At 35.3% G+C, this 19,323-nt stretch overlaps 1 protein-coding gene across 2 annotated transcripts in view; it reads left to right on the forward strand.

Moving 5' to 3' along the window:
* LOC150102820 (dynein regulatory complex subunit 4-like) overlaps window positions 1–19,323 on the forward strand; it is a 180,262-nt gene that overhangs the window by 49,275 nt on the left and 111,664 nt on the right. For both annotated transcript variants that reach the window (XM_090399690.1, XM_090399691.1), the window contains exon 4: window positions 9,351–9,557. In XM_090399690.1, the coding sequence (XP_090255816.1) occupies window positions 9,351–9,557 (207 nt within the window). The remainder of the gene's footprint in view (window positions 1–9,350; window positions 9,558–19,323) is intronic.

Here is a 19,323-nt window from a genome sequence, read left to right on the forward strand (position 1 = left end):
CCCTACTTCCTCCAGTACAACTCGAGTATGCAGCCTCCCATCGATGTATTCCAAACTTCAAGACTCTACATTTTGCTGCATTAAACTGAAACCTCCATTCATTTGTCCATCTGTCTAGTTTATTCAAATTCTCTTGCAGGGCTATCACATCTGCACTATTACTAATAACCCTTCCCAGCTTCACATTATCTGCAAACAATTGAATATCCCCTGCAATCCATTGACAATGTCATTGATATAAAGGTTAAACAATACAGGTCCCAGTACTGAGCCCTGTGGGATCCCATTTTTAACCTTCTGCCTTCTTGATATTGCTCCACCATACACAACTCTCTGATACCTATCAGACAGCCAATCCTGAATCCAGTTGACTAACCCAGCATCTAAACCCATGTGCTGCAACTTAAATATCAGCTAATCATGTGGCACCCTGTCATATGCCTTTGCAAAATCCAAAAAATGGCAGTATATGCCTTTTCCTCATCAGTTGCTCTTGTCATTTTATTATAAAACGCAATCATATTCCTAAAACAAAAGCACTCCTTAACAAATCCATGTTGACTCTCACAGATAACATTATCCTCATCTGCCCAACGCTGTATATTGTCCCTCACTAATTTATCCAAGATTTTAACAAGTACTGATGAAACAAAACTGGCCTATAATTAGACACTTCCATAATAAATTTAGTTTAATTCTTTATCCAAGCGTGAGCAAACAAAATTTGCACCTGAAGTATCTTCAGGACTGAGGGAACTCGTGGTAAAGGTGGACCAAGCTCTCATCACTCCTTGTCTTAGTATCTCCCATAATGCAAAGCACATCTCCTTGCAGACATGTATAATGCTATGCATTAAGGGACAGGCCACTACCCAGACTGGTTTCAACCTTTATTGAGGTCTCATCAGTGGGAGCCAGACCCAGAGTCACCACCTCTGGGTCTGGCTCCCACTGATGAGACCTCAATAAAGGTCGAAACCGGTCGGGGTAGTGTCCCGTCCTTTAATGCATGTTTGCGAGGAGATGTGCTTTGCATTATGGGAGATACTAAGACAAGGAGTGATGAGAGCTTGGTTCACCTTTACCACGAGTTGCCTCAGTCCTGAAGATACTTAAGGTGCAAACTTTGTTTGCTCACACTTTGATGAAGGATTAAACTAAATTTATTATAGTCTAACCAAGTGGGAAAAAAACTTAGACACTTCCAGTCTTCTACCACCCTTATGCAATGGCACTATCTCACCTTCCTTTCATTCCTTAGTTACCTTTCCCGTAGCCAGACTTTCATTGAAAAGCCAGGTCAACAGAGCTGTCAGTTCTTTAGCACATTCTCCTTTAGTACCTTATATGGGTAGTGGTTGGGAAAGGAGGAACTTGTTTACATTTGATTTGAAAGACTGTATATTGTACTCCTTGAGAAACACAACAGAGGGAAGACTGTTCCACAATACAGCAGTTGTATGGATGAAGGAAGAGGAAAAGAAATTTGTTCTGTTTTCTGAAGGGATGTTGAGCAGCAACTACCCATGTTCCAACAAGCTTAGTACTAAGTGGAGGAATTATTGATGTTATTTCAGATGAGCAATTTCCTTAGAAATATTTGTAGAATATACATATTGTGGAAATCAAACTGTGAAAATTACGGGGAGTGAATTGGTAAGAGATGAGTCATTAATAAGTCTGATTGATCTCCTCTGTATTGAGTGAAGCATTTTAAGGGAGCCTTTAGGAGACCCACCCCATATGTGAGAGCAGTATTTGATAGCTGGGCAGATTTGTGATTTGTATAATGTTAACAGCTGTTCAGGGGTGAAGTACCGTCTTGAGCGAAAGAGAAGTCCTCGTGTTTTGAAACTGAGGATGCAGTGTTTGTGATGTGTTTATGCCAGGAAAGGTTTAATGTCAGGGTAATTCCAACAAGAGAAATTTCAAATTGTCTGGAAATTTGGGTATTATCAAAAAGAATACTGGAAAAAAAATGGTTCTTTTTTATGAGAAATAAGACAAAACTGGGTTTTATTAATATTGAAACTGATGAGGTTATCTGAACCCCATTGGAGGATGGCTTGGAGATTAGAATTGAGGGTGGTGGTGGTGGTGGTTGATGTTCTGTAGGTTGAGGTTGTGTAGAGTAAGGTTTATCAAGTGAAAGGGAGGAGTGCAATGTGCTATCATCTGCAAAACTGTGTATTGGATTGGAGGTCAACTGAAGTAGGTCATTGATATAATAGCAGAAAAAGGGTTGGTGAGAGGACAGAACCTTGTGGAACCCCAGCATTAGCTGAACAGTGAGAGGATAAGGAACCATCCACCACCACACATAATATGTGTCCAGACCGAAAGCTTGCAATCCAACTACAGAAGTCCTGTATCAGAGTAAATGATGGTAATTTGCTTAGTAAGCCTTTGTGCTAGATCAGTCAAAAGCTTTGGAGATATCAAGTGCAACCACTTGAGATTTGCCAAACTTCTTCATGGCATTTATCCAGAGATGGGTGACATATATGAGCAGATCTCCTGTTGATCAGCAGTGGCAGAATCTATACTGGAAGTCATTTATTAGATGGGTGCATTCAAGGTAGTATGGGAGTTGGAAATTGATGATTTTTTCCATTACCTTAGACAGGACTGTGGTGAGCGAGATAGGGTGGTAGTTGGATGGCAGTGACTTGTCGCCTTTCTTGGGGAATGGGTTGAATATAGGCCAATTTCCAGGATGTGGAATAGATACAAGTGGAATAAGAGAGTATATACAGGTGACTTATGATAGGAGTCAGTTCTGGTGCACAAACTTTCAGGACATTTGGAGGAATGCCATCAGGGCCAGGAGACTCTGTTGTGTCTAATTTGAACAGTGTTTTTCTGATAAACGTGCCTAAGTAGCTGAAATGTTTTACTTGTTCTATGGGTCATCCATTCACAATGCAGTTGATATTTTCAGTGCTTCACGGTTATTCAATCTAGTCAGGAAATCTTGCAGACTTGTAGTAGATTTATTTAAAAGTATAGCATCATCTGCATAAAGTAAAGATCTGAGGTTAACATCTTCAGTTTTGATATCAGGTTTAATACCGCTTTCCTTCATAATGTGATCCATATAAATAATGAATAACAGATTTAATATCAAACTATCTTCCTGTACTTCTTTCACTTCTAATTGCTGACTTACAACTCAAATAAGGACTAAGTATTGCTTGATGTAATGCACCATTGACACTATATAAAGTAGCGATTTGAATAGCTTTTCTCTTGGCACCTTGTGATATGCTTTTTGCTGATTTACAAAATTTAAATACAGATCTTTGTTATATTCCCACGATTTCTCAACTGTTTGTCATAAAGGGAAAATCTGATCCTGACAGCCTCTGTTTGACCTGAATCCACTTGTTCTTCATCAAGCTTCCCTTGTACAATCCTTCTTAACCGTTTCTTCAGTATACTTGCATAAATCTTATCAGGAACACTCAGTTGCATAAATCTTATCAGGAACCTCTGTAATTCTCATGTTCAGTTTTATTTCCCATTTTTGTATATGGGTACTATGAGAGCTCTACGAGTTCTACTCCATTCATCTGGAATTCGTCCCTCTGTTCAGGCTTTCTGAACTATGCAGTGCAGCCACTGTAAGACTTTTATACCTCCATACTTGAGCATTTATGGTCAAATATCATCTGCCCCTTCTGCCTTTCCACATTCCAGGCTTTTGATGACTTTTTCTACTTCAAGTATGGATATGTATTCCTGATTGCATGCCTGTTGAGTGATTTTTACCAATGTGCTGTCACTGCTTGTTTCATTTAGCAAATTTTCAAAGTAATTGCTCTATACATCAAGGGTATCTTCTTCTCCAGTTTTCATATGACCTTTATCTTTAATGATAGGGTTCAGAGTAGAGTGACTAAGTTGGTAAGTGATGTAAAAAATGCTCTCTACATCGATAGATTGAGAGCTTGTGGATTGCAGAGGTTGGTTGATAGGTAAAGAAGAGAATCATTTAAATTACTAAAAGGTTTTATAAGATTGATGTAGGGGAAATGTTTCAGTTGTGTGATAGTGATGGAAGAACAAGAGGTAATCTCTGGAAATTTAGGAAAAGTGTGGTTAACAAGGGTGTGAGAACTAGGGTGGTGAATGAGTGGAATGCATTGCCTGACTCAGTTGTGAGCTCTTCATCTGTAAACGAATTCAAGAAGAGATATGATAGATATTCTTTTGATAGTTAGGGTCTCCTGCGATGAGTCTACTGACTCCATGGAGATACATGTAATAATAATAATTTCTTTTACAGCACTCTTTTCTCCATTTCTGAGGTTTTTCAATAGCCTCTGGAATATTTTGCCACCTTCTTCATGTTTATTTTCTATGTTCTTACCAAAGTCTTCCCATGACTTTCGTTTAGCTAGTTTTACACACTGTTTAGCTTTCTTACATTTGTCTCTGTATTCTCTTAGAGCACAAGCTGACTTATTAGCCAGGAACCTTTGATATGCTTTCTTCTTTTCCTTTACTGCCTCTTTAACTTCCTGTGTTTAACCTTTAACTTCACAGAGTTCTAATTTTTCTATCCTTGCAGACAAACTCACCAGATGCCTCTCTGGCTGAATCAATCAATTTTTTCTTCAGGGCTTGTCAGTGAATCTCTAAGGTTTCGTTCTTGTTCTCAAACTCTTTCATTTTTCTTGAATAATGTTTGTGTATTTTATTTTACAGTTCACATCTGAGAACTGCTCAACTTTTATTTCTGTGATTACTTCCAATTTCAAATCCTCTGTATACACTCTAGTGTCCTGCACCAGTGAGAAGACATCCTTATCAACAGTAACATAGTCAATGAGACTTTTCTTATTCCTTATCTCTTCTCTCCATGTGAATTTATGCACATTTTTATGTTGGAACATTGTGTTAGTAATAATCAGTCCATGTCCTGAGCAAAAATCCAACAGGTATTTGCCATTATTATTAGCTTTGGCTATTTTCTATTGGAAATGAAAAATATTTCTAATTTGTAACTCTGGACTTGAAGTCACATTTCTTCCCAGATATAAATGAATTATTTAAATTTACATTATATGCAGGTTATTTTGCATGGAAGGGGAAGATATCAACTAGATGGAACAGCAGTAGGCTCCACCTTTCTCTCCCTTTAGTCAATTTCTACATAGAACACTTGGAAAACAAAGCTATGAAATACAGCTGCTCTCAAACCAGTGATTTGGTTGCATTATAATAATGATGTGTTTGCTATTTGGCTACATGGTCCAGGCACATTAGATACATTTAATGCATTTAAATAGCCAACATCCTAACTTCTACTTCACAATGGAAGAATAATTTGATGACTGTCTGCTCTTCCTAGATACACTACTTGCATGACTTCCTGATGGTTCAATATCTTTTTCTGTTTATAGAAAACTATACATTCATACAGGCAGATATTTGCACAAACAATCACATCATCATCCAGCTCAACAATATGGTATCCTTAAAACACTAACTCACAGAGCTAGAGCTATCTGTTCCATTGAATTGACTTGTATCACACTTTTTTACCCAGTGGTTATAATCTCCAAAGAATAGACAAATGCTAAATGCTCCATGAAATCCCTTCCATTGCCTAATACACAAGACTATAGAAACTGTTATCATTTCATACATTCAGGGCACATCCAAAAATATATATACAGTGTGCATCATAAATATCATTTGTGTACCACATTTAAACCATATGTCAAGTTAGCAAATCTCATCCATTCACCTAAGGATACACTCTCTCTTTTATCACATCCAGGAATATATGAAGTGCCCTGTATTTGTGAAATAGCTTACTATGGACAGACAAGAACTGTTGCCATCTGCCTTGAAAAATATTAAAAATATATTTGGTACTATCATTATTTCAAGTCGGGACTAGCAGACTACTTTGGATACCCCTTCACACAGGAAATTGAAGAAAAAAAAAATTGCTTCACATAAGTCATAAGTCATAGAGAATATTTTTGGAATTGGCAGCAGCTTTAAAACATTCTCAAACCTCAACAAGGATGGCTGTATCAATTTACCAAAAATCTATGAGACAATCATTTTAAGATAAAATGAATACTTGTTTTTACTCTCTTTATCCAACCATAGATGGTGTCAATTAGGACTTTTGTTCCCTGTGTTGTCTATTAAAAATTTTTAAACTAGTCCCACTTTATGCTAAATGATTTAAATTAACTTTATGATAAATGAAAAAAATAGTATAACAGTACATAAATGCCATTTATGTACTGTGATACTATTTTTTGCTCTGAATATGCTAGATATAATACCAGCAAAATGTCTGCAGTTAAGTTAAATAAATATTAATTATTTTCTTATTATTCTGTATGATGTGAATTAATACTATTAAATATACATTGACACTTTATGATTGTTAATTGAGTATTTTTTTGAGAATCTTATTTCATGATATTGTTTAAAAATCATTTATTTAGTGAATTTAATATGATTGATTTTGTGTGATGCAGGGTGCACTCAATGTAGTGTTTGCCAAGAGTGAATAGCTCATGCTATGAAAATGAGAGTGGAAAGAGATTGTGTCAAAAATGTTTTGTGAGTGAGTGCATGAAATCCAAGATGTAATAATGTAAGGCATGATAGTGAAAGAAGTGGTTGAAAATAATGTGAATGATGAAGTAGTAGTGAAGAGAGAAATAGCATGCTTACATGGAGTCCATTGCATGACAAAAAATGAACTTGAGAAACTTGAAAAACACTTTGTATGTGACACAGCAAGTGGAAGAATGAAAGAAAAAGTGAATGGGGAAAGTATGAAAGAGCAAAAAACTGGGATTAAGTTTTTTGCTCTTTCAAGAATTTCTGTGAGAGTATTCTTCAGGAGATTCTGTAAGAGTATACATAATGAGAATGTGATGAAAACATATTTCCCATGTGTGAAGATCAAGTATATTAGCAGAGCGGTTAGCTTGCAGCATGAAGTGAAAGAGTTTATTGTTTTGGCAGACAAAAATGATTTGAAAGGTGAGAAATATGCAAGTTAAGATATGAAAGAGTGGCTGGAAGAAGCGAAAAAAGAAGAGTGAGAAAGTAAAGCTTGTGAATCTGCTGTCATGATATGATAGGGCTGAATTGAGAATAAGGGCTGATTGCTGATGAGTCAGTGAGAAAATTGTCAGAAGGAATGGTATGCAGTTTATAGATGTATGAAATGAATTTGATGGGTGAAAGGCCAGTATATGCCTTGCAGATGGTCTGTATTTGAAGTGTTTTTGAGTTAAATGTTAGGAGAAAGTGTTGTTCAGTGAGACGTTTGAATTGCAGATCTGTGTAACTAGAGGTGTTGGGTAGGAAATACAATCAAGTGTGGGACTAGCCTCTTCTAGGACAAATGATTATGCAATGTCAATTACATTTGCTGCTTTAGACCAGGGGTTGTGCAGAAAGATGTGGATGATATGCATCTGTAGATTAGCACAATGATTGCAGTTTGAGTAATTATTATGGGAGATTTCAACACTCTGGGGACTGGGGACGTAGACTGGAGGGAAAGGGTTTATGACAAGATAGAAATGAAATTTATACAGTTACTAAGGGTTACCTGATTTCAACACTCTGGTAACATAGACTGGAGGGAAGAAAGGGTGCGTGACAAGATAGAAATGAAATTTATACAGTTTCTAAGGGTTACCTGAAGCAGCCTGTGTTGGAGGAGACCAGGGATTTGAGAGTGCTGGATCTGGTAATAGCATCAGAAATATCCATAAATCACAGTGGTCATTCTGCCTCTCATCAGAGAAAGTGATTGTACAGTCTTGTTCTTGGAGGGTGCTGAACATATGATATTCTCAGTCAAGAAGGGGGTTTATGTGGAACTGCAAATCTGGTGATTATTACAAACTCAGGAGGCATCTTGGAACAGTGCCATGGTATAAGAAGCCACAAGGAACGAATGTGAGTAGTAGTGATCAGAGATTGCTTCAGAGAAGCATTATCAGACTGCATACCCAGGGCCCAGTGGATAAACCAAGTAGGGATTTAATGGATGAGTAGCAATATAAAGCAGGAGCTTCAAAAAAAGAAAATATTGTAGAAGGAATATAAAGAAAAAGGTGATCAGCATGCTCATGAACAATACAAAGCGCATGGAAGAAGGGTGACAATTAAGGAGAACTAAATCAGAATATAGGAGAAAATTAGCTAATCATGCCATAACTGGGAAATCCTGAAGAGTTATTATGCAGTGAGTAAAAGGAGGAATGATTATGGAAAGATAACTTTAATCATTCTCAACAGTAGTAAAATGTGAAGCAAGGGTTATTTTATGCAGGTTGAGATTTTGTATTTGCTGATGTAAAAATTGAGGCAGACAAACTGGAGGTGCTCTGCATATTGAAAAATATCAGTGTGAATACATTAGTTGGAATAGAATGGTATGTCACTCTGTGTGCTACAAGAATGTGCGAGAGATATTGCCTCTGATGAAGTTATTAAATCTAAGTCTCAGCTCTGGCAAGGTTCCAAGGGAGTAGAAAGAGGGGAAGATAGCTCCATCACTACTTCTGTTTTGGTTGCTTTAAGACAGAAGTAGCAAATTACAGACTAGTTAATATATCAAGAGTGGTAGTTAAGTTATTGTAAAAGTTGGTTAAAGATTGAACTCAGGATGTGTGGATATGAAAAAGATACTCTGTAATGGTCAGAATGGCTTTGCAAAAGGTAGGTCCTGACTTAATAATTTACTCACATTTTATAATAAAGTGACATCAGAACTAGATAAGGGAAATAGCTATACCATGATATTATTGGACTTTGCAGAGGCATTTGATAGAATCCTGCATGGACTATTGCATAAGAAGTTGGAGCAAATGGGAATGGATATGAAGTGTGTGTGTGTATATCAGCCATTCCATCCCCCCCCCCCCCCACACACACACTCGTGTGTATGTGGGGGGGAATGGCTGACAAGATAGACATCAGAGAGCATTAGATGGTTAAATGCCTCTACGCTCTGTATCGGGACCACTACTATTCAGTCTGTATATTTGATACAGGAAATGATTTAAGGGAGTATATGTGGGAAGTTTTTTTTCACTTGGTTAGACTATAAATTATATATTTAGTTAATCCTTTATCCAAGTGTAAGCAAACAAAGTTTGCGCCTGAAGTATCTTCAGGACTGGGGCAACTCATGGCAAAGGTGAACTGAGTTCTCATCACTTTCCTTAGTATCCCATAATTTTTTGCGTAATAGTGTGTATTGCTTAGAATGAGGCTTTGACTCCATGGGGGTCTGGCATTAATAATAATAATTTAAAATGAGGATCATAACAATGTTCTCATGTTTTTAGGAGAATAGCCAAAAGTTGAAACATTTGATGTATGAATATCATAAAGGTCTGCTAGATCAAAACATGGACTATATGATCACTAAGAGAGAGACTGAGGATGCACATAAAACAGAGGAAGGAATTATGGCGACAAAAGTCAGAGATACTAATCTGGAATTCCACGCACAGGAACTTATGCATGAAGATATAGTGAAAGGATTGAAATTGGTATTTATTTTAAAATTTAATTTCTGAACTTTGAAATTATTTAATAAAATTATGTAATTATTTAATAACTTTAATAATTTAATTTTTTTTAAATTAAAAATGTTAATGTTTTAATTGTTTTTTTCAAATGGTCGGGAAACAACTTCAGATACAAACTACTAGAATTCATGAATAAGATCCTAAATGGCCAATTACCACAAGAAAACTGACATGCTATGATTGTCCCCATCTTCAAAAAAGGCAATATTAATGAAATGCAAAACTATAGAGGCATTAGCTTTTTAAACATCAGATATAAAATATATTCAAGTCTCTTAAAGACAAAATTAACCAATTATCATGTAAATATTTTTGAAGAGGAACAAAGCGGTTCCATAAAGGCAGATTGTGCACTGACGCCTTTATCACTCTCAAGTTCCTGATAGAAAAAAAGAAGAGAATTCAATTTAGAGACCCATATATTATTCTTCGATTATAAAAAGGCTTTTGATAAAGTCAATCGTAATAAGCTATTGGAAATTTTAAGAGATGACAACATTCCTAACCAGTTTCAATATATATATATATATAATTATAACCAAATTACAATAAAGATAGCTACACAAAAATCTGAAGCAAAGAACATAAATTCAGGTGTCTGACAAGTATATAATCTATCGTCACTCCTCTTTAATATCTCTATTAATGATATAAGAGAATGAAGGGAGCATTCACATAAATGATTACACCAACATCAATACAATTTTATTTGCTGATGATTAGATTCTAATCGAAGATAATGAAGATTCAGTGAGAAGCCTTTTCATTAAATGAAATAGTAAAAACATACAATATGGAAATATTGTATGTTTTTGGCATTTGAAAGCCAAGACCCAATTAGAAGCAAAATTTGCATCAACAGTCATATTATACAACAGGTTAATATATTTCAATATCTAGGCTACCACTTATCTTATCTTATGATACATAAAATAACCACTTATATAGGAATAACCATCAATCAAATATTCAATCCAAATTTAATAAGCAAGAAAACAAGAATAAGAATCCATAACTCAATAGCAGGACTATCTCCTAACATATGGTTCAGAAGCTGAGACCATATGTTAGGATAGGCATACCACCAAACTTTGCTCAAGTCTTTTCATTCCTTGGATGGTGTTTCTTAGCTTACCTGCTTCATCCAGGTTTCTGACATTCTGGGTTCCTAGTTTTAATGGACAATATTTTTGAGTCCGGAGATTCTTTGCACCCTTGTCTCATTTAAGATATGCCAGGAATGTGGGACTATTTGTATAGATTTGTTCATCATAGTGTTAGTCTGGAGAGAATAGAGCCATAGTTTCTCCATTTGCTTTCTGCTTTGTAGTATTACAGACATCCACAATAAACTGTATTGCCATCTGCATTTTCTAATCATAAGCTTTACCATCATCATGAGACTTCAACCTTCTGTCAGTACTGACAAAGCTGCTTCCCTTTGTCAGAGGACTGAATCCTTTAATTGTTCCTTTTAACCATAGGTAGAGGCCTTAGCCAGCTACTGACTGCTGCAGCCAGCTGAGCCTAGGTTATTTATAGGGGTCTGCTTCTCTGAAGATTCTTCCATACATTTCACCATTGGGATATGAATCCTCTTCCGCTGATTTGTATGTTGTTCTTCAAAGAGTTCCATTAGCACCCTACAGAAGGTCCCAGGGAGCACGATGTGGATGTGGACTGTTTTTATTCTGTTTATGTTACTTTAAAAAAAGAAGGAAATATATGTATTTTTAAAAACTGATACTTTTTATAGAAAGCAAATACTGTATTATGTTGAGGTATTTAGAAATATGTATCTAAACAGTATCACAGTCCATGTTGCAACCTAGCAGGAACATTATACTGAAACAGAGAGAGAAAGAGAGAACAAGAAAGATTTTTCTATATACTGAATCGGATTAGAATGAACCATGTGAGAAAATGAATAATGATCCTAAAATTCAGATTTCAATTCCATTAATCTTGTAGCATGTAATCAAAGTACATATAGTTGACTCTCACTTTAGCAAACTTTGGTAATTTGTTATAGTGAATTTTTTTTTTTCCTTTTAAGCATGACATCCTAGTGTTTTTGAAGTAATAAAGTGGGTTTGTTATAGTGGTGTTTGCTCTTGTGAGAGCTGATTGTATAAATGCTCTGTCTGAATTCAGAGAAATTTCTTAATCATAAATTAATACCTACTGATATTTATACATAAAATTATTATTTTGAATAATAATAAAAATATATATATCCATTTGATAATGCCTTTAAGCACAAAAGGAACAGTCAATACAAATTCCATTTTTCTATCCAAAAGATTCATATTGAAGAAAAGTCCTTTTATATAAATAACCAAAAATTAAATATTTAACTAGTTTAATTTTAAGAAGTGTCGTTTTCACCTCTTGCTATTTTCATCATGTTTTAAAGTCCTTGATAGCTCTACTAAATTATTCATTTCAGTTCATTTTGCTGAAATTTCATAACTGCTAAAATATTATGGCTGCCAAAATATTATTATATAAAATATAATAAAATATATCAAAAATAGAATGGCGCTAGTGTCACAAACGAGCGTAGCATTAGTTTTGAGCTGTGATTAAAAAAAAAGTGTTTTTAATTAGTGTATATATAGTGTGGTTTCGTCGCTAATTGTCTGCATTTTTTTCAGTTTGGATACAAGTGTCCTTTAGTGGTGGTGTTAAAATTTTTTTGTTGTTTATATTGTGTTTTGCTACTTGTTTGTTGTACTACTTCAGCTTCTAAAGATGACGTCCATAAAGAAACATAAGTCAGTGGCCTGGAAGGCTTCTGTATGAAAGTCTGGCTTTGCCTTGAATTTTTCGTAATGGATGCGTTGTGAAAATTGAGAAGAAGAAAAGCGTTAACATATGTGAAAAACATCGGGACCATAGTAGAGGAGCTTTGGCAGGAGTTAATGAAATGAAAAGTGAAATGAAACATCTAGAAGAGGATATTAAACAGCTAAAGGAAAGATTGGCCGATGATAAGGAGAAGGAGGAAGTTAATGTTATAAAGAAAGAATCAAAGGATAGTCATATATCAGTGTATGGTGACTAGACTATTGTGACTGCAAATAGAGTGCACAAAACATGCTTTCCTGGTGGAACAATAAAGCAAATAACTGATGCGTTGCATAAAAGGAAATACCTGGCATCAAAATTAGTGTTAGTCGTGGACACAAATGACTTAGTTGGAGAGAAGAAGAACGTTGATAGAAACTTGAGGAAGTTGTTGCAGCAGGTAAAGAAGAATAGTGTTGTTGGGAAAGTCGTAGGTGTGTTGCCCAGATATGATAACAGTGAATGAAGGAGAGCAGAGATAATGAATAGTAAGATGGCTGAGTTGTGTGAGGCATAAGGGGTTCAATTCAAATGGTATAAACTTGATGGATTACATTTGAATGGGTTTGCTGTTGGGCATTTAGAAAGGCTATTGTTTTCTGAGAAGGTACAGAGTCAAGAAATTAATGTAGCAAATGATCAGAGTCTATCTGTGGAACAGGATAGCACAAATCAACAGATTGTACAGCAGAAGGAAGAAGAGAGCTGAGTTTGTGGCAGTGATTGAGACGGTATGCCCAAAATTGGAATAAGTGAAATTTGGTTGTCTGAGGAAGATGTGATGTCTGGAATAAAATTAGAAGGATATATAATTTTCCAGAAGGATAGAGATGTGAAAAGAGGAGTTGAGTGCTATTAATGATTACAGAGGAATTATGTCCGAAAGTGTGGAAGTTGATAGTGCATGCATAGATTTAGAATCTGTGTGATGTGAAGTTGAAATAATCAGATTACTGTATTTTTTTAATAGATAACGCACACGTTATTTATACAAAATCTGTGGAGTGAATTTGAAGGGAAATTCAAATGGTATAAACTTGATGGATTACATTTGAATGGTTTGGTGTTGGGCATTTAGAAAGGCTATTGTTTTCTAAGAAGGCACAAAATCAAGAAGTTAATGTGGCAAATGATCAGAGTCTACCTGTGGAACAGGATAGCACAAATCAACAGATTGTACAGCAGGAGGAAGATGGATATGAGGTTGAAGATGTGGTTGCAGCAGCACAAGGTGATGATGAGACAGGTAAGAATGGAAATCACAATCAGGATCAGGGAAACAGGAGGGGTCATACTGAAGAGAGAGGTGTAGTATAGCAGCTAGAATAGAGAATGTTGGTGCTGGTAGGGATGGCCTCAAACACACACAGCGATTGTTATGTTATGATTGTTACAAATGCAAGGAGTATTCAAAACAAGAGAGCTGAGTGTGTGGCAGTGATTGAGAGGGTATTCCCAAAATTGGAATAAGTGAAACTTGATTGTCTGAGGAGGATGTGATGTCGGGAAGAAAATTAGAAGGATATATAATTTTCCAGAAGGATAGAGATGTGAAAAGAGGAGTGGAGTGCTATTAATGATTGCAGAGGAATTGTGTGCTGCAAAGTGTGGAAGTTGATGGTGCATGCACAGATTTTGAATCTGTGTCATGTGAGGTTGAAATAAACAGATTACCATATTTTTGATAGATAACACGCGCGTTATCTATACAAAAAAGTCTAAATTCGTTAAAAATGAACATGTGCGGTATACATTTGAAAGGTATGAGTGGTAAATCGAATGTAATAACAAAACTTAGGTAGAAGTATTACTTAATATTTATTGAACATTACACTATTCAATTCCAAAAAAATTCTTCATCAGACTCAATATTGAAAGAATCAATTGTGTTAAAAATTTCCTTTTTAACACAATTTAACGGTATTTCTTCAGCTTCATAATCATTGTCACCGGACACCACTGCATTCCCTTGTCGCACGGCAAATTTTGTCCAACACTAGTGGAGGAGCGCTCACTTAAATTGTTTTATTTAAATTTTAAAATCTCTTCATAAATCCAAAAACCCAAGACGGGTAGGCCTTGAAATCTTTTATATTATTGTTTTGCACAATTCTTTTCGATTCCTGCATCACACGGACAGTAGATATTCTCATTTCTTTGAAATTTGAAATCTGGACTGCATACTTTCCTTGGTGGAACTGTACCAGAAAAAGTGGAGGAAGCAGGGGATCTTGGGGTGATAGTAGATAGTAATTTGAAGTTCAGAGGACACATTACAAAAATTACGAAGATAACATAGAGGATTGCTACAGTATTGAGGAGGACTGACCTCATTACTATTGTACAAAGCCTCTATCATGCTACTTCTGGATACTGAGCTAAGAATACTTCTCTGGAATTTGTAAGGGATGAAGTGACTGTAGAGAGAGAGAGATGGATAACAAAAATGATATTGGGATTGCTGAACATTGGCAATGAGAATAGACTGAGGACATAAATCTTCAAAGTCTAGTTGAAATGAAGAGGTGATATTATGATTGAGACATATAAGATGTTGAGAGGTATTTACTAGTGGATTGATATCCAAGAGATTTTTGTTCTACTATATGATGTCAGGAGCAAGGACAAAAGGCCATCCCTGGAAGCTGCAAAAAGATGTAGTGAATAAGAGGATGAGAATTAAGTTTTTTGTATGGAGAGTGTTAATAATTGGTGGATTTTTATATATATGATATTCATTAGATATTATCTTATGATTTATCCTACCATAGAGATGATCTCTGTTTCTAATAATTACTTTTTTAATTATTTTCGAGTGTACCTATATGTTATTATATGCACAAGGGTTCACTCCAATTGGTGCAATGATCTTAACTCTTTCTTTCAGAATCCAAATAATCACTGACTCAAGACCAAAATACAAAATAAACACATTTAATATAACATAAACAATAAATATATACACTTCAAACAAATATTACATAACTACCTATAGATTAATTGGATCCAAGACCTTTTAAAAATAAACTTACACTTAAGACTAGACTAAACACTTTGTTTGCACAATCACAAAATGTTCATAGCCAGTTTCTTTCTCTGTCAAGGCCCTTTTCTGAAGATATATGAGTCTATTCTTCATTTTTACAGGATCCTTTCTCATCACTTATGTAGCGCACATTAATTCTTCCTGATAGAAATAATAGTCAGATCTGGCGTCCTTAATACAGATGAAACTTCTTAATCAGAGTTTTCTCGAACATTCCTTTAGAACGTAAATAGCAAATTCTTCTTTTATTCACTAAATGCTTATTGACAGTCTTAACTCTTCCAATAAAAAAAAACTTACAGTTCTACGATTCCCTTTTCGGAACCTACTATTAATCTTTCAAATAGTGTTTCCTCCAATATTCCGTTTAAAACGATATAGCGATATTTTCCTTTTATTTATCCACATACTTATTCCACATTAAAACTTAATAGTTCCACGATTCCTTTTTCGGAATATACTATTAATTTTCCTCCGACTGTCACATAAAAAAAACTCAAGTTCCTCTGAATCTAAATATCTGCCGGCTTGTGTTCTAAATTCCTTCCGAACGCCATCCTTGTTTACTCTCCCATTGCTTCGATGCCGAACTTGTCAGCTGTCAATCACACATCAAGCTTCTCGGCACGCTTGCGCACTCACTTCTTATCTGGTAAGCAAGAAGTGAGGTATAAATAATGGCTGACACGTCTCCGTTAGCGACGAGAGAATGTCTTCATAAAAACACAAAACTTAATATTTTAAATTACAATAAAATTCCTGTAAGTAATACAAATATCAAATCCAATTTTTTAATTGCTTTACATATCATTTTTGACAAAACAATTTCAATAATGGGCACATCGCAAGTGCCGACAATGCGTGTTATGAAAACACGCATTGTCTAAAACTAATAAACATTTTAACATAAACAATTCATAAAAATATTCAGAATTTTAATTATGATTATTTTTACAAGAGGATAACAACATGGTATGCATTGCTGAGAAGGATGGTGAGGATGCAGACATTGAATGAGTTTAAGGTGTAGTATGATAGAATTTGCATTGTTTATGGTAGACCTCCTATAGTGAGTCTTCTTATTATTAGACTTTCATGAAATCAAAACACTCATCACAGGAGGTCCACAGTCTCACACTAAAAAAAAATCATCAAACCATGCATTAAAACAATTTGCATCTTCTGCACTCAGTACACTCTCAGACATTGCATATCATTCATTAATCTCTCTCCATGCAAAGAACCTGCTCATCACTCTTTTGTCCACCCTCATTATGCAGCTTCCAGGGATGGCTTCTTGTTGTAGGTAACCTTTCTTCGTTTTCTCTATGAAAATCTCATCCACATTAATATGGTTATAACAACTCATCGCCAACTTATACGTTTCAATCATATCCCCTCTCCTTCTATTCATGAAGCACTGCATTTTGCATTCCCTCAATCTATTTCCATATTATTTAATATTCCAGGGATTTGACATTGACTCAATGACTCTTCTCTAGATCCAATCTAAGATATCTTCATCCTCTTGAAAACCAGGTGGATCTGTGCACAGTAGTCTATATGTAATGTGACCAAGGGAACCATAACTTCTTTCTTCTGCTCATCAAAGTCTTCTCATCATCATCGTAAACTGTTGTGATGTTCTCATAATTTTAGCAATGTGACCCCTAAACTTCAAGTCTCTGTCCACCACCACCACCACTTTCATCTCCTTCAAAATTTGTTCATTAATTGTACACTCTGTACCTCACTTTGCCTACCAGATTTCACTACCATACACTTTGCAACATTAAACTGGCAGCACCATTCATTAAAGCTGCAACATTTGCTCTGTTCCTCCTAATTCTTCCCTATTTTGCACTATAGTCCTTAGATTCATCGAGGGAGACCCTAAACATCATGTCAAGAACTATCCAACATTTGCACAGTATCTATCATACTCTTTGAACTCATTCATAGTCATGGCACCTACAACAGAATCTGGCAACCTATTCCACTCATTCACTACTCTCCAAGCAAATAACCTAGTTCTAACACCTTTGCTAACTACACCCTTACTCAGTTTCCATGGATGACCCCTAATTCTCCCACCACCAGAACCTGCTCTGAAAAATTTCTTCTGAATTAATCTTGTAAAAAACCCTTGAGTAATTTTTATGTCTTCATCATAATCACCCCTTTTTTGTCTATCAACCAGCTTCTGCAACCCACAGATCTTCAATCTGTTCTCATAAGGTTCATTCCATAGATCCGCTACCATCTTGTTCACTCACGTCTGGATCCTCTCCACCTCTTTCTCATCACCAAGAAACCTTGGCACCCAGATCTGCATACAGTAGTCAAGATGGGGTCTTATCAAGGCTCAGTAAAGAGGAATAATAACCTACTTGTCTCAGCTCATCAAAGTATTCTTCAGTAACTACTTGATTTGATGAGCTGCTTTAGCCACTTTTGCTATGTGCCCCCTAAACTTTAACTCCTTATCCACTAGCACCCTCAAGTCTCTGACTTTGTCAATTTCCTGGAGTACTGTTCTGTCAGTGTGGTATACAGCTGGTAATCTTTTCATTCCATAATATTATCCTGCAAAATTTTGACATCGCCTGTATTAACTCTATCTCTACCCAACTTTGCATCATCAGCAAACAACTGATGATCCTTTATCAGATCCTTTCGTATATATTGTTAATAAACAAATTAAACAGTAGCAGTCCAAAACAGAAACAATGCAGTCTCTTATCATTAATATAAAAGTTAAATAGTAATACCCCTTCCCCATCCACACACACATACAAAAAATTCTTCCAGCACTACATTAGTGAAATTTCCTTTCCTCTTTTGGGATACCACTTGACCATACACAAGCCTTCGATACCTTTCTGACAGCCAGTTACCTATCCAAGTCGCTACATTTATCCAATCTCTCATTTATTTCAGTTGTTTAGTTACCAGCTTGCCATATGGCAGTCTATCAAAGACCTTTGAAAAGTCCAAGTATATTGCATCTATCTCCTTGAAGTCTTATGACTCTGGAAGGTCTGGAATAATAATAATAGTTATTATTATTATAGAATGGCTTAATAAAAACGATACTAAATGCAACAGCAAATGAAAGCTTAGGAAAGACCAAAAAATTCAATAAAAGGATAAAACTGAAGATCTGGGATGATACAATCAAAGAAATAATCAAAAAGAAAAAAGAAGCCTATCACAAATGGTTAAGCAGTAAAAGATTAGAAGATGAAATAGAATATAAAAGAATAAGAGCCATAGCTAAAAGAGAAGTCAGTAAAAGACATAGAGAATCATGAAACAAATTTGTTTCTAATTTAGAACATGATTTATATAAAATAAGACCCAATGTATATAAAATTTTGAAACACTTAAATGCAGATACCAAAGAAAACATAAAATTAAACACCGATTTGAAATTAGAAGAATTTCTAAATTACTACACAGAATTGTGGACAGACAAATATTTTAAAAAAGACAACTGGCAAACAATTTACAAAAATGAAAAGGAAATAACTAAAGAAGAATTAGAAATCAGCCTGAAAGAAACGAGAAACAGAAAATCACCTGGAGAAGATAAGCTAGGTTCAGAACTATATAAATACGCAGGAACAAGATTCAAAGAAAGACTTATTATTTTTAAATAAAATTTATTCAACTGGTATCCCCGCAGTAGAATTGAAAAAAGCAATTGTGATTCCTATCTTTAAAAAAGGTAATAGAGATGAAACTAAAAACTATAGAGGTATCAGTATACTAAATTCCTGTTACAAAATATATAGCAGAATCTTGAATAGCAAACTAATGAAATATTCC

This window comes from Typopeltis vanoorti, chromosome 10 (genome assembly GCF_054136105.1).
Source record: "Typopeltis vanoorti isolate ZY-2024b chromosome 10, IOZ_Tvanoo_1.0, whole genome shotgun sequence".
NCBI classification, from domain to species: domain Eukaryota; kingdom Metazoa; phylum Arthropoda; class Arachnida; order Uropygi; family Thelyphonidae; genus Typopeltis; species Typopeltis vanoorti.